The sequence below is a fragment of the Salvia miltiorrhiza genome, chromosome 5 (assembly GCF_028751815.1).
Source record: "Salvia miltiorrhiza cultivar Shanhuang (shh) chromosome 5, IMPLAD_Smil_shh, whole genome shotgun sequence".
NCBI classification, from domain to species: Eukaryota; Viridiplantae; Streptophyta; class Magnoliopsida; order Lamiales; family Lamiaceae; genus Salvia; species Salvia miltiorrhiza.
In genome coordinates, this window is record NC_080391.1 from 10,051,878 (window position 1) to 10,078,967 (window position 27,090).

At 35.6% G+C, this 27,090-nt stretch overlaps 2 protein-coding genes across 5 annotated transcripts; one reads left to right on the forward strand and one right to left on the reverse strand.

The window, feature by feature from the left end:
- Positions 1-15,860: 15,860 nt before the first annotated feature.
- On the forward strand, positions 15,861-19,612 carry LOC130985893 (ras-related protein RABA5a-like). 3 transcript variants are annotated; one of them, XM_057909062.1, is made up of 4 exons: positions 15,902-16,434; positions 18,181-18,605; positions 18,690-18,873; positions 19,111-19,612. In XM_057909062.1, the coding sequence occupies exons 2-4, from the start codon at positions 18,513-18,515 to the stop codon at positions 19,452-19,454; spliced, it is 621 nt and encodes a 206-aa protein (XP_057765045.1). In that variant the 5' UTR covers positions 15,902-16,434; positions 18,181-18,512; the 3' UTR covers positions 19,455-19,612. The 3 variants fall into 3 exon arrangements, with proteins under 3 accessions (XP_057765043.1, XP_057765045.1, XP_057765044.1); XM_057909060.1 differs by having other exon boundaries at positions 15,861-16,434; positions 18,181-18,873; XM_057909061.1 differs by lacking the exon at positions 15,902-16,434 and adding an exon at positions 17,009-17,515 and having other exon boundaries at positions 18,181-18,873.
- Positions 19,613-22,370: 2,758 nt separating this feature from the next.
- Positions 22,371-26,291, reverse strand: LOC130985894 (heterogeneous nuclear ribonucleoprotein 1-like). Of its 2 annotated transcripts, XM_057909064.1 has the most exons (5): positions 25,858-26,277; positions 25,650-25,773; positions 25,114-25,346; positions 22,869-24,063; positions 22,371-22,789 (listed from the first exon to the last, which is right to left on the reverse strand). In XM_057909064.1, exons 3-5 carry the CDS (start codon positions 25,333-25,335, stop codon positions 22,776-22,778), a joined length of 1,431 nt encoding a protein of 476 aa, XP_057765047.1. In that variant the 5' UTR covers positions 25,336-25,346; positions 25,650-25,773; positions 25,858-26,277; the 3' UTR covers positions 22,371-22,775. The 2 variants fall into 2 exon arrangements, with proteins under 2 accessions (XP_057765047.1, XP_057765046.1); XM_057909063.1 differs by having other exon boundaries at positions 22,371-24,063; positions 25,858-26,291.
- Positions 26,292-27,090: the final 799 nt, after the last annotated feature.

A 27,090-nucleotide genomic window follows, 5' to 3' on the forward strand; every position in this document is an offset into this window, starting at 1 on the left:
CAAAGAAGGAAAACAATGTCCCCGGATCCAATGGTATATTGGTATTAAAGGTTCAAAATTTTCAAACTTTTTTCCAAAATTCTTTTAAGATAAAATTTGAAGATATGGCCATAAATGAAAGAGAGGAAAAACACATTGACTTCAACTTCATCATCATTTGTAAACTGTCTATGGCATTGGTCCCTTTTACAAATGAAAAGGATCGTATTGTAAAATAAAATTAAACGCAAGATTCCTTCTGCAATATTTCATATCGAAGTTTTAGAAATTAAAGGGCGTTTGGTTGAGAATTTTGCAGAAATAAGAGTTCTGAAATTAGGAATTGTATTCCTTGAATTTGTGAATTGCAGAGAATTACTGAGAATTTATGTTTACTTTAAAATTAGCTTAGAGGAGTGAACTTTGACTGTATATGTTTAAGAAAAACAAAACATAACCTTTGACTCCCCGTATATGTTAAACCATATCAAAAAAAGATGCGACTTCAACAAAAAAAAATCCGATTTTTGTGAGTAACAATAAGTGTTTTAAAACTGCAAAATACATTTTTGCGTGGATGTCTTTAAAAAGTGATGCACAAAATTTGCAAGCGGATAGGTTTCTCACTTTTGTATGGGTAATGATCCTGTCTCCACATCATTTTTTCATCTTTGTGTGATGTAGAGGTCTCGTGTACATGCGAATTATTTATTTGATTATATAATAAATACATCTTGTAATTATAAAAAAAATATCTTGCAAGCGAACTTTCAACTTTGATTAGTATTGTATCACGTGCACCTTGTAAATATCAAATTTAAATTTATGGCACTGCGGATTATATTTGAATTATTGAATTCTTTTAAAAATTATTAACTACTCTCTTCTATCATTTTTGTTTGTCATCCTAAGATCAAGCACATTTATTAATAAAAAATATTATACTCAACATAACCTCATTTAACGTTACTTATTTTAGTACTCCCTCCGTCCCATATGCTTAGGCTTGTTTTCCTTTTTTGAATGTCTCATTTATATAGGCTTGTTTCCATAAAAAGTAATGTTTTTTTACTCATTTACTATTATATCCCTATTTAATTCTTTAATTTACTCCCACTTTAATACATCATTAAATAATAAATATGGGCATACTAGAAAATTTACTTATATTTTTTCATTTTCAATGATTTTTCTTAATCTCTGTGAAAATCCCAATCACTCTATCCATATGGGATGGGACGGAGGGAGTATTAGTTAACCCAACATGTATTTGGTGGATAACAAAAAAAAAATCAAAACACTCTTGATCTTCTTATATCAAATCACAGTAAAAACTAGAGGAAATTGGAAAAGTCATTGTGCTTGTGATTAATGCAGCCATGCAGAATATTAAATAAGTAAATAAGGTTAAGATTGAGATAAATCCTCAAAAGGTCAATCAAAACAAAAATACTTGAAAATACTGCAACGACAAACAAAAAATATAGGAGGGAATATTAATTTTATATCAGTTGTATATCCATTAATTTTTAGACTCTATTGAACGTCGATGTGGCTCGCATAATGCATTTGTAATATTAGCAAAAATAAGAGCATTATATACTGAATAATTATAGGTCTAATAAAGCATAAACAAATTGTAGAGGAGGATATAAAAAATAAACAACAAATACGAAAACTAAAAGTATGAATAATAGTATAAGCAATGGCTACAAGTTTGACAAATCAAAAATAAATTGTAGAGAAACAAAGAATATGCAATAAATACAAAATATTTAAGCATATATAAGAGAAATTGAGCAAAACAAAAAGGAAGAGGAGTTGGAAAAATAAATATACCAAAAAACTGAAGAGTTGAGACTTGAGATTATCGAAATTAGAATTATTTGAAGTAGTGAAAACTTGATAGTATTTGTTTGATAGTTTTCAGAAAACAAAATTTAAAAATGAAAAGTAGAAAGATAATTTAGATAGAATTTTTTTTTAGATTTTTTTATTAAAAAAAAAAGGAAAATTTGCACCAAAATACACAAACTTTGCCGAAAATCCATATTTGACGCGATGTTAGGATTTTACATTTTAATACACCAATTTAAGAAGTTGTTCAATTTTGACACATTTTTCAATTCCGGCGACCGGCATTCTGACGTGGACGCCGGAATGCCAATGTCGCAGCCACGTCACACACCCACTCTCTCTCACTCTCTACACGTCACCTCCCCCCTCCCCCCCGTCGGACCCTCCCCCTCCCCAGAACCGCGTCGCACCACCGCCGCCGAGCCCAGCCTCCCGCCGTCAGCCACTTCCCCCTCCCCAGAACTGCGTCGCACCACCGCCGTCGAGCCCCACAGCCACAAACCCTCCCTCCCGCCGTCAGCCACTTCCCCCTCCCCAGAACAGCGGCGCACCCGCCACCTCCACCAACCAAACCAACCTGATTTCCCACCACCACCGTCGATAGAGAGAGAGTGAGGGGAGGCAACTGGACAGCGGGGCTGTTCGGCGGAGAGAGCGATGGCAGCCTCAGCCTTTGAGGTCGACCGACGGTCCAGAGAGGGTGAGGTCAACGGCGGTGGTGGCCGATGGCTGCTGCTGTTCGTCTGTCAAGGAGAAGGGCAGAGGCGAGGATGAGGGAGGCGGCGGTTCGGCTGACTGCTGCTGTCGGCTGGAGCAGAGGGGGCGAGTCCGGCGGTAACCTCGCCGAAAATCGTAGGAGAAAGAGGGTTTAGGGATTTAGAGAGAGTGATTTGTGGATTTGGGGATTTTTGTGAGGGAGAAGATAAGGGGGACGAGCGAGAGAGCGAGAGTCGGGGGAAGGAAGGAAAGACAAAGAGAGCGGCGGCGGCACTCGCCGGCCGTCTGTCGACTGGAAATTGAGAGAAAATGGGGAGAGTTTCATGAGTTACTTCATCCGGTTCGGTTTTGAGAATGAAAGAACGGGATTTGAGTGAGTTTGATGAGGGGAAGAAGGTGGTGGTGGCAGCTGGTGGCGATTTCGCCGGGAATGGAAGGCGGCGGCGCCGGCAGGAGAGAAGAGGGAAGAGAGGTAGGGAGAAAGAGGGTGGAGGGCGGCGAGAGTGATGAGAGAGAAGGGGGAAGGTGACGTGTATAGAGAGAGAGAGAGAGAGTGGGGGTGAGAGAGAGAGAGAGAGAGTGGGGTGAGAGAGAGAGAGAGAGAGTGGAGTGTGTGTGTGTGTGTGTGACGTGGTGATGATGTGGCATTCCGGCGTCCACGTCAGAATGCCGGTCGCCGGAATTGAAAAATGTGTCAAAATTGAACAACTTCTTAAATTGGTGTATTAAAATGTAAAATCCTAACATCGCGTCAAATATGGATTTTCGGCAAAGTTTGTGTATTTTGTGCAAATTTCCCAAAAAAAAATCAATAGTCAAGAGAATTTAGAACAACACTATGGACTAATTGAAGGTGCTTTTGGCGGTAAATTTTTACACCTCATTTATGTGGTCCATAAAGTGAAGCAAATGGGACATATTGACAAACTCGTCTATGGGCTTAAGGAATAGTTGGGCTATCAGTCCACTTCAAGTAATGCAAGTTGGAGCCCAATTGCTGTCGTATCCAATTATTTTTCTCTTTTTGAAACGACTCTACTGCTAGTGTGTATCCTTTTATTTTATTCATTTCCAAAAGTTTCGAAAGTGCCGAAAAAGCTTTCTCTGAAAATGATTCCACGCAAAAAAGATACTTTAGTTTACCGGAAGTATTCAGTATTTTAAATAAATTTTTCAATGTTGAATTTTTATACCCATCACAACTTATATATGTAGACAAATTGACATTATAATTATAAATATTATAGATGTATTTTCTTGGGAAAGATCTAAATATGTAATAGTGGAGTGAGTTCTTTTTAAGCTAAAGTTGTGAAATTCGAATCCCACCAACGCAGGGGCGGATCCAATGAAGGGCAGTGAGGGTACGGCTGTACCACCAAAAAAAATGAAATTTTCATAGTAATATTACATGATTATGGGATTAAGTATTATTTGCCTTATTTTTGTACCCCCAACTTTCACACTAGCCAAATCACTTTAACTAAATATTCCAATCACCTAAAACTTAATAAACTTAATAAACGTGTATTTTTTACTATTTCATTTTAGAATTCGATTTTTTAATCTAATTTTAAGGTACTATATAGTGCACATAATCTATTTGATAAAATGACTAATTCATTTGTAAAATATTTTGGAACGTACTATTTTTAACATTAAAGTAAGTATTTTTTACATTTATATTTATGAGAATATTTTTTTGTACCCCCAATTTGAAATTCCTGGATCCGCCACTGCACCAACGGATGTATATTCTTATAAACACCTGGAACAGAAAATAAAATATCTAAATATCTAATAGTGGAGTGAGTTCTTTCTAAGCTAAAGTTGTGAAATTCGAATCCCACCAACGGATGTATATTCTTATAAAGATCTAAATATCTAATAGTGGAGTGAATTCTTTTTAAGCTAAAGTTGTGAAATTCGAATCCCACCAATGGATGTATATTCTTATAAACACTTGGAACAGAAAATAAAATTAAACAAAATGTCAAATCTTTATATATATATATATATATATATATATATATATATATATATATATATATAGGGTTAGGTTCAATGAAAAATGCCTAAATGTAAGAAAGAAGAGAGAAGTAATCTCATCCGTTGATCTTATCTAATCTAACGGACATGATTTGTTCACGCCATGTTCAACGGATTTTTTCGTTGAACATTCATGAACATATACAATATTTTTGGGGGTTATGGGTTTCGACCCCCCATATGTTCAACGAAAAAATCCGTTGAACATGGCGTGAACAAATCATGTCCATTAGATTAGATAAGATCAACGGATGAGATTACTTCTCTCTTCTTTCTTACATTTAGGCCTTCTTCATTGAACCTTTGCCTATATATATATATATATATATATATATATATATATATATAGGGAGAGGTTCAAATAAGAACCACTAAATAAAATTAGAACAGAGAACCATTTTAAACCATTCGATCATCAAGATCTACGGTGGATGCATCATCTTGGTGGATGAATGCAGATCTTGGGTTCGAATCCTGAAGGGAGCAAAAAATTTATTATTTTCGGATGCATTAAATTTAATAGCGAATGCATTAATTTATATAGTAGATGCATTGATTTTAATGGTTCTTATGTTCTCACGATAAGTGTGGTTCTCACTATAACCGCACCCTATATATATATATATATATATATAGGGTGAATTGTATCAAAATACCTGATCTTTTCCCAAAATTTGGTTTTTTGACAAACTTTTTAATTGTAGCAAAAATTTTAGCTACGTTTCAATTTATTGCAATGTTCGTCCCGCGTATATTTTCGGCCAAATCCATGCTGAGGTGGACCTCCGTAAAGCTTAGGTGGCATGTCGTGCCAGGTATTGAAACATTGTCGTCTCAAATCCATTGCAATAAATTGAAACGTAGCTAAAATAAATTGGCTGAAAATGAATGGATTTGGCCGGAAATATACGCGGGACAGACATTGCAATAAATTGAAACGTAGCTGAAATTTGTGCTACAATTAAAAAGTTTGTCAAAAAACCAAATTTTGAGAAAATGTCATGTATTTTGATGCAATTAACCATATATATATATATATATATATATATATATATATATATATATATATAATAAAGAATAAAGACCAAATCAAGGCCATTCATCTCACTCCAATCAACGGTTCATATAATTTTCTGATTTGATTTTTCAAGTAATTAAATATTAGTTAATTAAATTATTTAGTCTGAAAAGGGCAAATATGTCCACTCAAATCCACTGAAAGTTGAGATCACGTTGAACAAATCCTGAAAATTCCCCTCTTCCCATTCTGGGACTTGATCCGTCAATGAACATAATAGGTGAACATTAGTATGTTCATTTGTTTTCCTACAAACATATCGACGGACATTAGTATGTTCATTTGTTTTCCTACGAACATATCGACGAACATTAATATGTTCATTTATTTTTCTACGAACATATCGATGAACATTAGTATGTTCATTTGTTTTTATACGAACAAATCGATGAACATGTCGACGAACATTAGTATGTTCATTTATTTTTTATACGAACATACCGCAGCCTCTTCTGTGAATGCGTTATTCACGTAACAAACTTATCTCCAAATGAATATTTCATAAATAAAAGATTTGATTAGATATATTTAGTGCATTAAACGGATATGCACAATAGAAAATTACATACTTAACCTTTATTAAATCAAATAACCGAAAATTAATAATCTTAATAAGTTGAATTATCATCGTTAGATTAAGCAAGATCGATGTACAAGATTTGGTCTTTATTCTTTATCTAAGAAAGTGGTCTCCATTGAACTCTCCCACATATATATATCTAAAATAAGAACGCTTCTTAAAATATAAATTAGGAACCATTTTCAGCCCTTAGAACATCAAGATCTACGGTTGATTCATCACCTTGTTGGATAAATTCATGGTCCTGAGTTCGAATTCCAAAGGTAGCAAAAAATTATTTTTCGCAATCCATGCCTTTATACAGTTTATTCATGCGTGTTATACATAAAATTCATGCATTTTTGCTGGTTCGTAATTCTTAAAATAAGGGTGGTTTATTGAATAACCGCCCCCTATATATATATATATATATATATACATATATATATATATATATATATATATGGAAGGGCTAAAATAAGAGCATTTCTTAAGATATAAAATAAGAATCATTTTCAGCCCTTAGATCATCAAGATATACGGTTGATTCGTAATCCTGTTGGATGGATTTATGGTCATGAGTTCGAATACCAAAGGTAGTAAAAATTTATTTTCGCAATTCATACCTTTATACAGCGAATTCATACGTGTTATACATAAAATTCATACATTAAAAATTGCTCTTATTTCTTATTTTAAGATGTGCTCTCACGGTAGCCCACCCCTATATATATATATATAGGAGGGCTAAAATAAGTTCACTTCTTAAGATATAAAATAACAATCATTTTCAGCCCTTAGATCATCAAGATCTACAGTTGATTCATCATCATGTTGGATGAATTCATGGTCCTGAGTTCGAATCACAAAGGTAGCAATTTTTTTTTTCGTAATTCATACATTTATACAACGAATTCATACGTGTCCTACATAAAATTCATACATTTTTCCTAGTTCTTATTTGTTATTTTAAAGGTGCTCTCACGGTAGCCCTTCCATATGTAAAGGCTAAAATAAGTGCATTTCTTAAGATATAAAATACTAAGAATCATTTTCAGTCCTTAGATTATCAAGATTTACGTTGATTCATCATCCTGTTGGATGAATTCATGGTCCTGAGTTTAAATCTCAAATGTAGCAAAAATTTATTTTTTGCAATTCATACATTTATACCGCGAACTCATACATATTCTATATAAAATTCATACATTTTTCGTAGTTCTTATTTCTTATTTTAAGAGGTGCTCTCACGGTAGCCCTTCCTTATATATATATATATATATAAGGATTTGGTTGCCAAAATTTTCCTCCAAAACTATCATTGATTTTTCCAACATATTTTAGATTTAAGTTTTTAACTATTATTTTTTCCCCTTTTTTATTATGATATCTTTAGAAAGTATATTTAATATGTTTAATATACTCAATGTCATGGGCATTATAATATTAAATTGATGGTTAAAATACTTATTTCATATTCATTGTATTGAATAGTTTTACTTTTTATATATACAAGAACAAAATATTATTCTCAAAAAATATAATTAAGAGGTTTATGGTTCAATCACCACCGTTTCCCTTCTACATGTTAAACAATTACAAAACTCTTATGTATTAGTATATAAATATCATTTGACTAAATTCGCTCATTCGGATTCTATTGTTTGGATTATTCTAGATGAATTTACGTAAATTTTTTTATAATTATTGGTGAAGCAAGAATTAACGGGGTAAGTAAAACAATGAAGAACACAGTGATTTACGTGGTTTGATCATGAAGATCTACGTCCACGGTGGATTTTGGGGGTTTTCACTATACTTTGTGTGTTTACATTTTACATGGTGTAGAATAATGAAAGAGTCCATCCCTAAACTAATACTCCCTCCGTCCCACTGTATCTGAAACTCTTTCTATTTAAGGTGTCCCACTGTAAGTGAGACTCTTTCCTTTTTTTGGTAAAGATTTTACCCTTTAAACACATTTTCACTTTTTCAGCTACAAACAAAATACATTTTTCTTAATTTCCGTGTCCAAGAAAAAGGTCTCACATACAGTGGGACGGAGGGAGTGATAAAGCTCCTATCTATAACTATAAGCATCAAAGTAAACCTAAGGCCTTTGGGCCCATTAATTCAAGTAGTTGGGCCAAGCCCATATTACATTAATCTTTGTCCTTGGGCTGAATTGTCCGCGCTGGGAATTAAGGTTGAACTATCCAAGTCGAAGTAGAGCCGAATCGTTGAGGTTGGGAGCCAAGGTTGGGTTTCCAAGGTGAGAACACGGTTAAACTACTATGATAATTCTTGATTAATAAAGTTAGCCCTGTCAAATTAGCGCTGCACCAAATATTCAAGATAACAGTAGCATTAATAATAATAATAATTGAGAGAAATATTCCAGCACTGTTAAGCACAGCGCTGGTGCATAACTGAGTCCTCATCAAAACCCATTCTTGCCATTTGTCTCCAAAAAAATGACGCAATTTATTCCAACAAAAAAAAGAAAACCTTAGTCTTGCACTTTGTTCCAACAAAATTCAACTAATTAATACCTGAACTAAATATTTATTTTCTTCATTTCTTTGTAGATCTCGAACTAGATCTCAGTCATTTATGTAGATTTATAATATAAATAATGGAGGGGACAACGCGGTGGTGATGGTAGACGACAAAGTTCGTCGAATTCTGGAGAGGCATACGATGTTTTCGCCAACTTAGATGTAAGCGTTGGTCATCGATGCCGGCGAATTGGAGAAGAGGATGACTCAATGCAGATGATAGCAATCACGTCGTCGGATTCTTAGAGGATAGTGGCGACGGTCAGTGAGAAGAAAAAAATGACCAAGAGAGAGAGAAATGGGGAAGCACAAAGAGCAAAATGATAAAGATTTAAATTTGAAATGGATTCAAGGCATTTTCGTCTAAAAAACTGAACATTAGCTAAATTTCATTGAAATAATGTTGGCAGCTATGATGCACGGATTCTTCAAAAATTAACATGTACGGTGAATCGGATTCTTTTAGGGTGCGATTCTCTCGGATTCTTGTCGGATTCGCACCCGATTCGCCACGTGGCGTATCTTTTAAAATAATTTATAAAAATAAAATGGATTCGCACCATAGGCGAAATTCACGTATCTCGTGCACGAAAGGCCTACACAAGGTTATTTTGATAATTTTATTTTCAGTTATGACTTATATATTGGACTAATAATATTTGAATCGTTATATTGTTGCTCAATTAACTTATATAACTGAAAATGCTTAACTTTTGGGTAAAATAAAATGTAAATTACATATAATTAATTTAAGAAAATTTAAATTGTATATATTTTATAAACATTATATATCATAAAATTTTAATAATTAGATGTATCCTAGCCGAATCGCACCCTATAATTTTTAAAAACCCGTATCCCTGTACTCGTATCGCATCGCCCCCGCATCCGCACCTCCGCACCTATGCAACATAGGTTGGTAGTCATAGACAATTATTGATATTCACGATTTTGTATGACTACTTCAAAAATCGCCTCATCAAAAAAATAAGAATCAATATGTATGTATCATCTAAACTATTTATTATTAATATTTACATTGTAATATTCGAATTTTTGTTGAGATGGATAATCAGTAATGGTAACAATTTAAATATATTCACTATATTATCAAAAATCATTATATACAATTTCATACAAAACAAGTAGTAAAATTAATTTTTTATGTAATATATCTAGTAACTATCTCAAATAAAATTAAAAAGTGATTTTATTATTCATTTACATATAAAATCTATATATTAATACTCACTAATTACCCAAATGCGTAATGTCCTTCTATTTAGGTACTCAATAGATGAAGTCTCATGAACATTCGATACACGATTACAACTTGTTAGGTCCGTGGGGTCTCGAATAGGTGTATGGGGGGGGGAATACACCTATAGGCTATTTTTATGACTATCTACTGACCTCAATCAGAGGGATCTCAGTCAGAGATTAAAACGAAACTATACACGCAAACAAAGACTCCTGTTTTACTGAAATCAGTTTTGACCAACAGAGTTGACGACTGATACTGAAAGCTCTTCAGTAATGAGTTATCAGTTAAGTTACTGGAACTTAACTGATTCAAATAAGGGCTTCAGTCGTGTTTGCAAGGATAGAGATGATATCGCTCTTCCTAACTATCAGAGGATAGTTCAGTCAGATTGATATCATACGCAGCGGAAATTAAACTTAGTTTCGCAATAGCCTCGGTGGAGCAAGTTGTTGGATTAAGGTTTCTCTTTGCTGTTAGTCAGTGTTCAGTTTTATCAATTGAAATAGCACAAGTATGAATGTAAAACTGAAAGCTGTAAATAACACAGAGACTTTTACGTGGTTCGGAAAAACCCTTTCCTACATCCACGGCTGGTTGATCAGACCAACAATCCACTCCGCAAGTGCTTGCCTGGTGCACTGCAAACCGTACCCGTGTGCTTGCCTGGTGTACACAACCGTAAACTGAAGATAACCCCTCTTCAGCACCCACACACCTCGCGTAGGATTTCCCTGCTAAGCACACCTCGTGCTCAGACTTTTCACTCAGAGTTCAGAGTACCTTCCTGACTCATGTTTAGTGATTCGAACCCAAGTCAGAATTGTTTTGTTATTTGATTTATCAACTTTGTTATTTCAGTTTAGATTGGATACCCGTTCTGCTCATAACCACGTTTTGGTCAGAACACTGCAGAAAACAAAACTTTTTAGTGACACCCTTTACAGGAGAAATTACTGCTCAGTTCCCTGTGGATTCGACTCTGGACTTACCGCTAGCTAGTCTAGTTGTGGGCACATGATTATTTTATTTGCACGAAGCTCAAACGACAGCTCCGTCACTTACAAAGAACAAGTTCTTTGAAGCAAGTTTGACCTTTGGCTTCTGGGTAAACAGATATATGCCTAGGGTCTAAGAGAATGTATGTAATCAGCAGTGACTGATTTTGGCTTTGGAATTCTCTTCTTCGATTCAAGCTTTGGGAGGTTAAGCTTTAGGCTGAGTAGCAATTTCGGCAGAGCTTCAGCTTATGTCGTTGAATCGGTGAAGATTGAAGTGATCATCGAGCGCTATTTGTAGGAGAACTCTTGAATAGATCCGTTGGCGTAAATCGTCCTCAAGATTTCTTCCGTTGGAGAGCAATTCGAATTTGGGCTGAGGCTTCAATCTTCGAGGTTCCTTGTCTGTGTGGAAACGGCTCTCTTTGATGGACAGGAGATGTGACATCTCTGAAAAGTAACCACCAGATAGGAATGACCTCTGCAGAGATAAGATATTGAGATCTCTGCATTTAATGCGGCTGTACTGGTGCGTACGTGGCTTCCTCTGAACATTGGAAGATCAGTCCTAGGAGGAATGTTCAACTGATACTTGACTTTAGTATCAGTCCATTGCGCGCATTAAATAATCAGTCTTCAACTGATTCTTCAACTGATACTTCAGTTGGTATCTGCAGTCTTCAGTCTTCGTTCTTCAGTCTTCAGTCTTCGACACCGCAACTAAACTAGAAACGAACTCTAACACTTGAGTTCAAAACGATTCTAGTCTATTACAAATAAGTCCTATGAATTTTGGTATCATCAAAACAAGGGTTAGGATATTCCACAAGGTTCCCAACACAACTAGTTCATAATTCCTTCATTAAAGATAATTTATACGTAAACACATCCTATTTAACAATACCAAATCGAAAAACTCGATAATCCTAATAAAATTATTATTGGAAAGCAAACTTAGGATTTCAAATCAGCTGGATTCACCAAAAGGAGAATAGAAAGTAAAAAAGGAACAACTAGTAGTTTTAGACAATTTTGTAAGTTATAATAAGATCTAAACGTTTTATGATATGGCTTCCTAACTTCCTATATATATATCAAGTAGAGTAAAATTTTGAAATAGTAAAAATGAATCATAAAACACAAATTATGGCCACTCATTGAAAAAACATAAATTTTGGCCATTTTTATAGCTTTGGGACGTTTTTGCCCTTAATTGGGCGGACTGGGTAGGGTCAGGAGCGCAGGTCGCGTGCCGGGTAGGATCAGGCACGCGGGTCGGGTTAGGCACTTATGACACTAATAGTGCCATAAGTGCCAACGAATTTTTTTTTTACTCCACCTGCCCTGTCTACCCCCAGACCCCCGACCCCACCCACCCCCAAGCCAAATTTTTTTTTTCTTTTACTCCCCCTGCCTTGTCTACCCCCCAGACAAGACGGTAGTAGTAAAAAAAAAAAATTTTTTTGGCTTGGGGGTGGGTGGTGGGTGGGTGGGGTCGGGGGTCTGGGGAGGTGGACAAGGCAGGGGAAGTAAAAAAAAGAATTTTTTTTTTGGCTTGGGGGTAGGCGGTGGGGGGTTTGGGAGGGGATGGGGTCGGGGGTCTGGGGGGTAGACAAGGCAGTGGAAGTAAATTTTTTTTTTTGGCTTGGTGGGTTGGGGGGTGGGTGGGGTCGGGGGGGCCTGGGGGCAGGGGAGTAAAAAAAAAATTGGCTTAGGGGTGGGTGGGTGGTGGGGGGGGAGGGGAGTGGGGTCAAGGGTGGACAGGGCGCAGAGAATTAAAAAAATATTTTTTTTTACTTAGGGGTATATTAGGCATATTGCCTAATTAATGTCCACAATTTGTGTTTTTTCAATTAGTGGTCAAATATTGTGTTTGCATCTTCAATGTGGCCATTAGGGCTGGTAAACCGGTGCCAATTTTTCGGTTAAAACCGTAACCGAACCGGAAAAATCGGTTATCGGTTAACTGAAAATCGATTTTTCCCGGTTCGGTTCGATTATCGGTTAGTACTCTCACTGTTAACCGGTTTAACCGGTCGGTTAACCAGTTTTTTTAATTTAATTAATTTATTAAAATTTAAAAACTCGGCCACATCATTAATCACATTAGGGTAACAGCCAACAAGGTTCCTGTTCCATTCCAGGTTCCAGCCGTTTCTGCTTTCACAACCTCCACCCTTCCCGTTTCGGCCTCCTCTCCCCGCCTCCCACCGGCGCCGCTGCCTCTCCCACCGGCACCGGCGCCTCCCTTTCTCCGCCAACAGGCAGCAGCAGCAGTGCAGCGCGACACCATTTTAGGCAGCAGCAGCAGTGCAGCACGACACCTCTGCCTCTCCCTTTCTCCGCTGCCTCTCCCACTGGTTTTTCCCTCCGCCAGCGTCGCTCTGCCGGTGTCGCTCAATCTGCAGGCGTCGCTCTCTCCGCCAGGTAGAGGGAATCTCATCCCTTGGTTGGAAAAAAGAAGGCTTTGCCCCCTCCGTCGGCGTCTCCCTCCGCTTCTCAACCTCGACGAGCTGTGCATTTTTCAGATTCAGGTGTTAATCTTTTCTTTTCTTCCTTTTTTAGGCATTGTTTAATTTGGATTATGGAGATGGATTGGTGATTGGTGGTGACTTGGTGTTATTTAAATTTACTGTATCTGTATGTTTGGAACTTTGGATTATGGAGATGAAATGAAATGATGAATTATCATGTTGGAGATGGTGATTGGTGCCAAGCGAAATTGTAATGTGTGTTTATTGTGATTTGTGGTTAAATTGTGTAGGCTTTCAGCTGGTTTACTTAAAGCAAGCAAAGTACTTCTTGTTGAGAGAGTGATCGAGTCCCTCGGGCTGCAGCCAGTGCGAAACTCCTTGGTTGGCACTGTGGAGAAACGAGGCATCTCCGGTGGGCAGAGGGAGCAAGTAATGGAACCTTCACTCTTGTTCCTAGACGAACCAACCTCCGGATTGGCACTGTTATCTTGTATCAATTAATGTGTCTTTTTAATCTTCTTCTTTAACTTGAAAATCTTTTTCGCTTATCGGTTAGTATCAACTCTCAAGTTGGTCATTTTGAGAAGAATATTATGATCCACTTAATTTAATTGTTGAGAAATAAGTTTGATTGTTTGGTGGTAGGGATGATATATCATGTGAGTAGTTACTAGTATTTGCTCCCGCGCGATGCACGGAATTTTTTTTTGTATATATTATAAATATTAAATTAATTATAATAATTATAAATATTCAAAAAAATTATAAATTAAATATTCCTTTCGTCCCACGGAGCTTGAGTCGTATTCCTTTTTGGGCTGTCCAACCGAGCTTGAGTCATTTCCCTTTTGATTGTAATGTGTGTTTATTGTGATTTGTGGTTAAATTGTTGCTTAGGTTGGGAATTTATTTATTAGAATTAGAATTGTTCTTTTTTTTTATAATATAACTTTACAAGTCTTTATAAAATATTTTTTTGTTCTAAATAAGCTTAAAAAATTAGTTGGTGGAATGGATAGGACTCATCCTTTCTTTAAAAGGGCCAAGGTTTGAATCCCACTTCCTACAAATTCATTAATTTCAAATTTTTTGGGATTAATTCGGTTATCCGGTTAACCGAATTAACCGGTTAATTCTGGGCGAAATTGAAATCACCAAATTAATCGGTTTGACCGGTTAACCGAATAACTGGTTGGTTGGTTAACCGAATAACCGATCCGGCTTAACCGACCGGTTATTCGGTTAACCGGTCCATAAACCGGTTCGGTTTCCGATTACTCCACAAGGCCTAATTCGGTTCCGGTTAACCAGTAAACCGGTTCGCTTTTTACCGAACCGACCGGTTAGCAGCCCTAGTGGCCATTTGACACCATTGTTTCTATCAAGTACATGGAACTACCTAGAAGTCTGGCACATGCCAATTGGGCCATCTTGAAGTGGTGATTAATTTGGATGATCAATTTGGAAATTATATTGTGTCCACATTTTTGTGGTGGGCTACAAATGCTTGCTTCAATCATAATGAATTTAGAAACGGAGCCACCTTCGGCCTAGGGGGGCCGTCCACACCCTTCAGCTTTTGGATTTTTATACTCCATTTTAGTTGTAATATATAGAGTAAGGATTTTCAGGTAAATTTATTCTAAAATTTTACGAAACATTTATATGTATTTGAACATTTTAAAATTTATCTTAATATGTAATAACTTTTTGTATCCTATTTTGCCAAAAACAATCACATATTTAAATTTTGCATCCTGGCCATCACTAAAATTGAATGAGCATTCTAAACTATGATAGTATTAATAAATAATAAAGTGCAATTCAATTAATAAGACGTTTCCTCTCCAATTAATAGATTGAGGTTTGGATCATTGCTAGGGAGGAAAAAAAAAGCTCCTCTTTAAGAAAACTATTAAATCATTAATAATTTTTTCGAGGAACACGAAATTATTATAATAATTATCTACATTTTTCATCAACTACTTGGTGCTGACCTTAAAACTATCGTGCACACATTTACATACGAAAAGTATAAATAAGCAAAAAAACACTAATCATCGTAAGTTGGTATTGAAAAATCAACACTAATCCCATAAAAGTTACAATCATATAGTATAGTGAAATTGTTACATACCAGCCTATGCAACATTCATCACACTTGATTAAATTTAAAAATAAGCACATAATCGGGTGGAGATGGACATGTGATGGTTTTATAGCAAATATCTCCAAAAATGGACAATGAGAAATCAAGTAGCTAACATTATTACAAAAAAACAAGATCGAAATCATGTAAGTAGATCTTATGAATGTACGAAGTTTGTCCTTGTTTAATTAACATCTATGAGGATCACATGGCAATGGGGGCGAAACTGCCACCGCCACCCCCACCCGCTCATACTCATACTCATCATATATATATTGCATTCTCAACCACACCATCCATCATTTTCTCTCTTAAGGAAAAAAAGAAAAAAGAAAAACTATCATGCATAATTTTTCCGGGCTGCCACAATTTTGTAGTCCAATCTCCCAAAATCATCAAATTGGGCTACCAATCTGGTAACCCGGAAGCAAGATTAGGCCCGTGTTTTTCTTGATTCTGCCATCTATCTCTTTCACTGTACCAAAAGAAAACTGTTAATCTGCTTCTCTCTCTCTACCCAATTTTTGTCTCGTGTCAAATCTTGAAACCTCTAAACATACCTGCAAAATATGATTTTGTCTTTTCTAAACCCAGAACCGTTAGAATTGTTTGATTGATTTCCCCCTCTAAATATATCTGCAAAATATGATTTTGTCTTCCTTTGATCTGCATTTGGAACGGTTCTGATTTGACCAGAAGAATTTGCAGAATATAAGATTGAGGGGAAAGTGCTGCATTTGTTGTTTCCAGAGGGGGTATGTTTCAATTTTCAATTTTCTCGTCATTTCAGCCTCTCTTTTTTGGCTTTTTCTATACGACGTCTTGAAATTTGGTGATATTGATGTATATATTTTCTTGGAAAAAATTGCCTTTATATTCTAATGCGGAAGCGTTGAAATGTGATTGGTTTTCTCTCTTTTTTCTCTTTTGAGTTTGAAAGCTCCTGGTGATTTTTTTTTTCCTTTCTTTTCTTTCTGGGGAGTGAGGAAATAGATTAAGGAAACGTGTTTTGATATGATTTTGTTCGCTCTTGTTTCTCCTAAGAAGTTGGAAGTGGTAAAATTGTTCATCACTGAAAGTTCCGGTTGATAGACCTTAGAATTTGTGTGGACAACAAGTTACTTATACTGGATACTGTATGAGATGAAGTAGAGACATGATTACTGTGTGTGTGTGTGTGTGTTCTGATTATTGTATGAATGGCTTGTTTGGAGAATGTCTAAAATCCAGCCGTTAACGTGATGCAATTTGCACCAATCCACTCTTTTGGGCCTTAAGAAAATATGCTTTGGGTGGCTTTCTTTAAGTTAGCTGTTGTTGTTGCTTTATCAACTAAGTTATCTGTTTCAAATATTCAGGATACAATTTGGTTCTTGATGGATTCTGTTCATTACTGTACATCTTCAATCATTTATTATTTGTAGAATTGTAAAGTTGTACTTTCTTTTCTCTTATTTTTTTGTTGAAAAATCAACTTATTTTGGCTATGTGTGTAAGGGCAAGTATGTTTTTTCTCCTTCACTTTCTAGATTTTCTCTCTGTCACATCCTTGTTTATTTCTAGCTTTTAGATTTTAGGCAGTAAAGGGTCTTGTACCTTTCTAGTGTTGAGTGTTCCTTTGTCGATTCTTTTCCATCTGTTTTCCTCCTTTTTCACTGTGTGGTTCCATAGCACTTCACTGCTTGTCATGTGCGAAATTAAGCTTTTTGCAAATTGGTTTATCTTGTTTTTTCTTGTCGATCTGTTCATGGAAATTGTAGAAGGGTAGCAAATTCAGTGATATAATAGAACCGCTCTCTTTCATCTAGTCTTTAACTGAGATAAAATTCTTAGAAGGTCTGCATAAATTCCAAATTTCATTTTTAGTTGCAAGTTGAAAACATGTATCATTTCCTTTCAAATGCATAAATTACATATGTTGGTAAAAAAAAATTTTTTGTGAATGATAGCATACCTCAAGCTGTATGACTATAAGTAATCAGTTTGTCACTTAGGTGTGTGTAGTGTGTTTGCAGCACTTCTGAGAAAGACGTTATCTACCAGAAGAGTTTCATTACCTTCTGGTAGAAAACTGAATTTGCACTTGGAAGCAAGATTAATTTTGATGTCAGTCATGGGTGTTGATACTTATTCGTTTCTTTTATGCATCTTTTTCAGCCAATAACATGCATGAAACGTTAACTTTTGTGTTGATAGTAATGAATTACAATACCTTCCATGGGTTTGATTTCAAAGGAAGAGTGGGATGCAGTAGGGAAAAATTAGCATGAAGGAGAGACATTTTACATCATTAAAGAAGCGCTTCATGTGTTTAATTATATCAAGTGAATTTCAAATTTGAAGAAGCTCTCGGAACAGGAATCTATTATAAATAAAGTGTTTGAAGGAGTTTCAAGTTTTTTTTTTTTTTTTTTTTTTTTTTCTGTAATGACTGCGTGAAAATAGGTTTAGCTATAAAAATTGTGGTATTTTTGGTTTGTAATGCTTGCTTGGTAATGCAGGTGCCTTTGACATTCAGTTGTTCCTGAAGGGCTAAACGGAGATCTATAAGAAAAGCTTTTGCCTGCAGTAGTGGCTATTGAAGGGGTTGATCTTCATCATTCACTTGCACATATAAATTGCAGGCTCCTTCCTTTGGTGCTGGAGTGCTGCCTCGTCGTCATTATAACTGACCAGCGTCACAATACTTCCTTCCTGGACCCTTATGCTCACTTGTCTCGTTTCCGGTTATAGTTTGGTATTCTTGAGTTGTGGCATTCATAAAGATCCTGATTTTGTTGATATATGTGCAATAGCAAGATATGATTTTTGGCTGTGAATAGAGCGGGGAAAGATGGCCAATGCAGACGAGGAACAACCACAAACGCAACCAACACAGCAGACAGAGGATTACCTTTTCAAGATAGTTCTGATTGGTGATTCAGCGGTTGGTAAATCTAACTTGCTCGCAAGATTTGCTCGAGATGAGTTTCACGCTAATTCAAAATCTACTATTGGGGTAGAATTTCAGACCCAAAAGATGGAAATTAATGGGAAGGAAGTTAAGGCACAGATATGGGACACGGCCGGCCAGGAGCGGTTTAGGGCAGTGACATCTGCGTATTACAGAGGCGCAGTCGGAGCACTTCTAGTCTATGACATCAGCAGACGCCTCACCTTTGATAGCGTTGGCAGGTGGCTTAACGAACTTCACAGTAAGCAACGTCACATTTTAATGCTGCATTTTAGTTTGCTATATGGGTTTGTCATTCCTCGTATACTTGTGAACATCCGGATATACGGTACAACTAGGGTTTAATTAGAGCGGATGCACCGGAGTGTGCCTCTATTAGAATGACCTCACACCTCAAAACTACGATATCTTATCTGGTAATTCTATAGAATCACTAGTTGCTCGTCCGACAACTCATACAATGTTTAATTTTGAACAGCTCACTCCGACATGAATGTGGTAACAATATTGGTGGGCAACAAGTCCGATCTGAAAGAGGCTCGGGAGGTGACAACCGTGGAGGGCAAAGCCCTGGCTGAAGCACAGGGTTTGTTCTTCATTGAAACATCGGCTCTGGATTCGTCCAACGTTACTGCTGCGTTTCAGACGGTAGTGAAGGAGATCTACAACATTTTAAGTAGGAAAGTTATGCAATCTCAAGAACTCAAAGTGAAAGATCCGGATTGGATGGGAAATGGGAAAACAGTGGTTTTACAGGCTGAAGATGAAAACAAGCAGGAAACAGAAGCACAAGCTAAAAAAGGTGGGTGCTGTTCATCTTGATTGCTTCATGCTGCCCACTCTCATTACCTTTACTCCATTTTTCTTCAATTCTCTGAGGAAAAAAATTCTATTTTTCTACCATAATCTGTAAATGACTTGGAAGGTGTTACATCAAGTATTTACCTTTTTGTTATTACACTAATCACTTATCTTTTGCACATCAGCTACTATATCTGATATAGATGTGCATACATACATGTCGATATGTATGTTTGCACGTGCACGTGTTTATTTAGGCTCGTTTGCTACGCAATATGAGATAAGGTGTGATATATTCTATTGAGGTGTTTTTTATTATAAAAAATATTAATGTTATATTTGGTAACATGTACTAAAATTTTAAAAAAGAATTGCTAAAATTACATTGTGATTTTAAATCTTAAATGATGTGTTTTGGGTTAATGTATTCTAAATATTGGAGTTTCATATGTATGTTATACAATCTTATCATTGATAGCAAGCAAATACTTACATGGTTGCACTCTCCTTGACTGCATAACTCAATTTCTGTATACTTGTTTTTGGGGGTGAAAGCGGTGTGATGTGCAGTAAATATAGGGGCATTTACCATTTCAGGCAAATTATTGTGATTACTGGAAAATGGCTGCTTCTCTCATTTGACTACAGTAGGAGTTTGCCAGGTTGAAGTAGTGTAATAGTATATCTGGTAGTAAAAGTTTTATGATTTGATAGCACAACTCACAAAGAAAGAATCATATCATTTATGTTTGGGGAGAATGGAGTAACAAGCTTTTTTATTGTTTCATTATTGTTTTCCTACTATATCAAAAAGAAAATTGTTGTCACAATTGATGAGTAAATAACATAAACTTTAGAACAAAATATTTCAACTTTAACAACTTTAGTGAATTTTGACAATAAATAATTACAAAATAATTTTAACAACTTTAGTGAATATTGGACGACTTTTTTACATCTTCTTCTTCTTTTTTTTTTTTGTGCGTGTGGTCAGTTTTTAAGTTGAAGATATGATAATAAAGACATTTAATTACTTCCCATTAGAGTTGGCAAAATTGATCTCGCATGGGGTCGGCTTGATTTTCGGGCCTAAAAAGCTCGCCCAATTAGTTCATTGGGCTAATCGGGCTTCATGGCTAAAAAAACTAGGGATTTTAGGATTTTTTGGGCTGTCCATTATTTTAATTAATTATACATTAATAAATATTAAAATAAAAAAATTAATCTAAATTAGAATTACTAGTTAAGCTATTAATATTTGTCCTTATGATTTAACATGCTTATTTTTCACTTATAATATTTTTATTAATCTATTATATTTATTTCATATTTATATACTTGTTTTAGACGAACTAAGGCCAGATCTTATTGGTCAATCTTGATATAAGTTTAAACTTACACATTTTTTTATTAAATTATTTATATATGTTGATTTTTTTTCCCTTATTTATTGGAAGATTTCATAATTTTAAATAATTCTAATATTTGAAATAGGAATTCTTAATTGAACATATTTAATTAATACTCAAATAGTCTATGGCTATCATTTGGTAGATAATCATAATGATTTTAAAATTCAATAAATAATATTCAAAATAATATTTAGATATTAGGTATTTATATATTCTTGTTGTAGTTTTAGTTTGATTAAAATAGTTTTCGAGGTCCATAGTATTATTTCCTAAAGTTACAGAGAAACACAAAATTTCATGTGTGGACGTCCGCACTGATAAATATGGAGTCCATAGTCAAACGGCTTTTTTTTTTTTTTTGAACAAATTAGGGATAAAATCTTGATCCCTCAATTTTATAAAAAAGAAAATAACCTTAGTTCATAATCAAACTTAAAACCCCTTTATTGGATTAGTTATTTGATAATAATTGGGACACCAACTGTTTTACAAAGAATTGGGACAACAACTGCTTAGGCTAAATAGTAGACATTATGGGTAAAAGTTTGTGGGAACACAGAATCTTGGAAAGAATAAAGCTTTTAGCAGTTCGTCGACTTTGAAGAGGAAAACAAAAAAAAATGAAAAAGTGGAAAAGCGTAATAGAATAAAGTTTACCGAACGAGAAAACAAAGGATAAGAAATAGTACACATCAGGAAAAACAAAGATGTTCTGAAAATGACTCTTTGTATTAATTATTGTTGCTGTTGCCTGCTTACGCAACTATAACCTATAGTGGTTTTTGCATATAATATTTTGTTAGAATATCATTCTAGATATTGTATTCGTTATCGATTTCCACCAATTGATGCAGCCACTATCACTTTTTTCTTTGATAATAAAATAAATGTACAAGATATTTCTAGGCACTAGATTAAGGCTCGTTCTATGAGTATCTTATTTGCTTCAAAATACAAACTTATTTATAAAATAAAATAGTACATTATGTATTAAATAGATTTGTGTCATTATGTAAATCACGATATATACAAAATATAATTATATTACTATGTTTTAATTTATTAATAGAAACTAGTATAATCTCAAATTCCACCATAATGAATATTACATGTTTATAGATACCATTTATTTTTAATTATGTTTATAGATACTTTAATACATATAACCAAATATAGCATACGATATAAGACATTGCAGTCAAACATATCAAGTCTTATCTTGTACTGTCAGAAAAATGAGTCACGCGATCAATTACTTTACTTGTGTGTGGCGACTAGTGTAGGTATAAGCAGTGAGGAGTGGGAAGTCATTTGAAATTTGTAAGAGTTAGGGAAGAAAGAGAAGAGTGAAGATTGAATCCAAAGCTTCTTCCTTTTAAGGTAGAAGAGGTCTACTGTCCTTACAAAAACTTAAAGAAGACAGTTTCTTAAACAAAAAGACGTGACTTGCACGTTGTTTTGAAAGTGATATATCACATATTGGATATCAAATAATTATGGAGAGAGAGAGAGAGAGAGAGTGAGGTTTGGGGAAGAAGAAAACGTTATATTAGTAAAGTGGGATGGCTTAGCCAAGCGAATCAAAGTGTTGTAGAACTAGAAGAGGGGACTTACAGCACAAAAATGATAGAAAAAAAAAGTCTACACAAAAGAATGGAGGCTTCTCATGTCAATCATAATATACTTTTTTTTTTCTTTTCTTTTCTTTTCTTTTCTTGATGCAACTCCATTGCACATCTCAAACAAATTACCAAAAACAAAAAGCCTATATTCAAAAGCTCGAGTTCAAACCTTACATGAAATCTTTTTCTTGACTTGTCTAGAACAATGTACTTCTAGGCTCAAGTATCTTCACCAAGGAACACCATCATCGTGTTCCACTTGTATATATGGCCTCTACAATCGTTAAGTATCCATACCGTAATATGTCCTAGGCTGCCATCCCTGCTTTAAATGAACGCGTTATGTACAATATACGATATTTAAGCAGAGGAGAGAGTACAGATCAAGTTGAAATTCTTACCTCTATTTGACATAGCATTAACGCTATAACCTCCGACATAACCGACAGAATTGTTTGGTGCTGCATCTGCAGTGACACCAAGGTCGTAACCAAAAGGGACGGAACCATCATGCTCGGGAGAAGATGATTGCCAAGCATGGTCCCCATAAAAGGACTCTCTCTCATACAAGTTTCCCAAACCTCCATCACGGATGTTGTTTGGGGCTGAGTATGAAGATGTTGTGCCAACAATGCTACCATTGTTTCTACCATAACCAGCCCTACCACCAAAATTGTTTTCCTGAATGCCATAGCCGAAATTTCCACTGCTGAGGGAAGCATTTCCTCCGCCTTGGGATGAAGTAGGAGAGGCGCCCCAAATCTCCCCAATACTTCCAAGACCACCAACTAAACCCGCATTTCCAGTTCCTGGGCCAACAAATGCATTTGACATCATTGAGTTTGAACCATAGTTGAGATTCCCGTTGCCCCATAAATTTCGACCATTAGTATTCAACATAGGCCCATTTCCAGTAACACCCCCATCATAGCGAATGGGACTTCCAAAACGATCTGCATTTCCACTATAATAGGAGTTCATCCCACGTCCAAAGCCAAAGCCAGAATCAGCACTTGCCCCACTGTTTAAACCAAACCCAGAGTCTGAATTCAAACCCATGTTAGCCATGCTGTAGGGGGAATATCCACTTCGACCTACAGCCACAGGACTGAATCGACCATCCATTCTCATTCCATAGCCACTTGGGGAGCTAGAATTATGTCCTGGACTATAAGTATTAAGGAAACTGCTTACTCTGTTGAGCCCGTAGTTATAACCACTAGGTTGGTTCCGTGTTGATCCAGGAGATAACTCCTTTGGAACAGCACGCTTAACCTCAACCATCTTTCCATTAAGTTCATGAAAAGTTTTGAAAAGGACTTTATCCACTGCTTCCTCCAAATCATAAGTGATAAACCCGAAACCTCTAGGTCTTTGAGTATTGTGGTCATACATAACGACAACGTCTGTTATTGTTCCAAATTGATCAAAGTACCTCTTGAAGTCACTTTCTGTGACTGAGGATGCTAAACCTCCTACAAAAATCTTTTTTGTACGAACAGGACCAGGGGACCCCTGGATGCTGCCATGGATGCTGACACTGTTTCTGTTGTAGTTTTGATGATCATCCCTAGGAACAGCCTTCTTTGCCTCCACCTGATGAACAAACAATGACAAAACAATTTATCTGCTGCCAAGTTTTTATTCAACTCGTGGAAGATAATCCCTTAAAACACTTTACATGTTATATGCCTTCCCCCACCCCCACCCCCCACCTCACCCCACCCACAAAAAAATAAAAGAGAAAAATGAATAAAAGAGAGGTACATTTTCATTGGTTGAATCACAACATATACTACCTCTAGAGTCGATCACTAAAATATGCTGCAATAAAACACTACATTAAATACAAACAAAACAATCTATTTTTTATGACAGAAGAGCCAAGTAAACTAAATGACAAAAGCACTTGGCCCTGAGCATTCCAGTTTTCTTAACTAACATCTTCAAGATGTAAGCACTTTAAAGAACATGATACCATGAGACTTTCCAATATTTAGCCCCTTTAAATCTCCAAAATTCTCATAATTTATCTATTTTCATCATTTCTAAGCAACATCATATGTTTAATCAACAGTATGATCGTTTTTTATACAATCTGAAACCTGATGGCATAGCCTAGTAGAAGCAATGCGTCCCAAATCTTGTTTCCTGATTCTAGTCTTTACCTATTTGCTAAACAGTCTAAATCATTTGTTTTGAGAGACGGTCCATTTTTCCAAAGGCTTTGTTGGTAAATACATACCTCGTTCAATGCCATCACGACTGCTAAAACATCAGTAATGGAAGGTCGTTAAAAAATTTGCATTAACTTGGCACATGGCGAACATACAACAATATAAATGTGATCATGCATGTACATCCAAAGAAACACTAATTGAATGCCATACATCACACAAACAGGAAGAACTTTTACTTTTATTATCTTCTCTTCTCTATTTATTGTTTCAAACTGCAATAAGATAACTGAATGACATTGCGTGCTGCCATTGGTAATAAACATATGGAATGTATGACATACGAAACTTCACCAACAAGTTAGCCATCTTATGAAATGACATTGACTGGATTTGACAAATGAGCAACAAAGCAATGCAGCACTAAGTTCAATTGGAAAATGCAGCAAAATGAGGATACACAACTTACAGTTCTTCCATCTATGACGTGCCTTTCCTTGACAACTTTCTCAGCAACAGAAGCATTAGCAAAAACGATGAAACCAAAACCACGGGCACGGCCAGTGGCGCGATCCTTCATGATCACAGCTTCGACTACTTCACCAAAAGTTTGAAAATACTCTCTCAAACGCTCCTCACTCGTGTCCCAAGAGATCCCACCAATGAATAGCTTCCCCGGTTCCATTTCCATTGTGCGCACACCTGATTTCCAATCAAACAGTCAACTAGCAGTCAATAATTCTAATCCTATTAATAGCATCACTTCATTCATACACATCGATACGCACGCATTTATTCATAATCACCAACGAAAAAGAATCAAACAAACTCAATAAACGGAAATAGAGAGAGATCCACTAGCAAGTGAAGATAGATCAGTAAACAGTTGATACGACAATCAAATTCCATATATTAGGCAGTTCACTCAATATAGAATCAGTCATTGCAGCAAGAAATACAATCATTATGAAACGCAGTAATGCAGATGAGTAACGAAAAGCATACCTTACAGCAACAAAATACAACAGAAACCTACTCAGATGAGAAATGGGCAATCTCTTGTGTTCAACAGGAGACCATCTGATCTTCAACAGATCGAAAATCAACAGCAGCCACAATCCAAAACCCCCTGAAAAAGAATATAAAAAATTAAACTTTGACTTGAAATGAGCAAGGAAGATCGATACGTTACAGAATATGAGCGCGTATTTACCAAACACTCTAAGCCTAGAAGAAAAATGGATTGAATTCAAGATCTGAGAGGAGGCATAGATAGGGAAGCAGAGGGCTGAAGGCCCTCTTCTTTTCTTCTCTTTTTCTTTTTCTTGTTTACCAAAATTCGGTCCTAGTTAGAATTGCCAGAGATTATATATTTATATATATTCTGTGTTATGTGATAGAGAGAGAAAACCAAGATGGTGTGGCCCGTAGAGATCGATTTTCACATCCAAAATGGGTAAATATAGGAGTCGATATGTGCGTGTGTTGTGTGCGAAATATAAGTATTTCTGTATATATAGTTTATACATATATTGTGTGTGTGTGTGAGAGAGAGAGAGAGAGCGCTCTTTGGCTATCCTCTCTCGTGTAAGAAATGTAGGAGAGGAGAAGATGGAAATGGTGACTAGGCTGTTTCTCATATTTTTGAAAATTTCGAAATGGACATATGTATTATACTATAAATTAAGTGGATACTAAATAGTCATGTGACCAATATTTCTATTATTCTCCTTTGCGCCTTGTATTTCAACCATCGAGCTCACTCATTTTCGAGGTTGATTGATGCCAAATCTAATGGAGAAGCGGCTTTCAACTTACTCAAAGATATTACCACATTCTTGAGATATATGTATCAAGTAGTATATAATAAGAATTCAAGTGATAAAAGGTGAGGCATTTAAAAACTATCATTTGTGGAATACATTTTTGGGTTCAATAATTTATTGTAATAGTATTATACAAAAATATGCAAAAATCACTTTTAAAGGAGATTTTCATATGTAATTATAAGTATAAATTTGTAGCATTTTTTTACCACGCAAATTTTGATCATCTGATATTCAGCCTATGTAATCCTTTCTATTTACACTAAAAGTTAATATTCTAATGAAAAGAAGAAAAGGGAAATAGGCGCAATTTTTCCAATCGCTCAACAAAGGTACGCCAAAAATAACAATAATGGAGATCTCTAAATAAAGCAACTTAATAAATATTTTTTCCAAATTTTACTACTCCCACCATCTACAAATTGCATCTCATATTTTATTTTTAAGGTGGTCTTGGGTACAATCAAGTGTATCGTACAATCGAGTAGATCCGTATTCAAATTCTGACCTACATTATGATCCAATTTGTGTAAATGACATTATTCGATTATACAAATGATACTGCCTGTAATTGAAATTATTATGTTATACAAATGATACTATAACATTGTAAATGACAC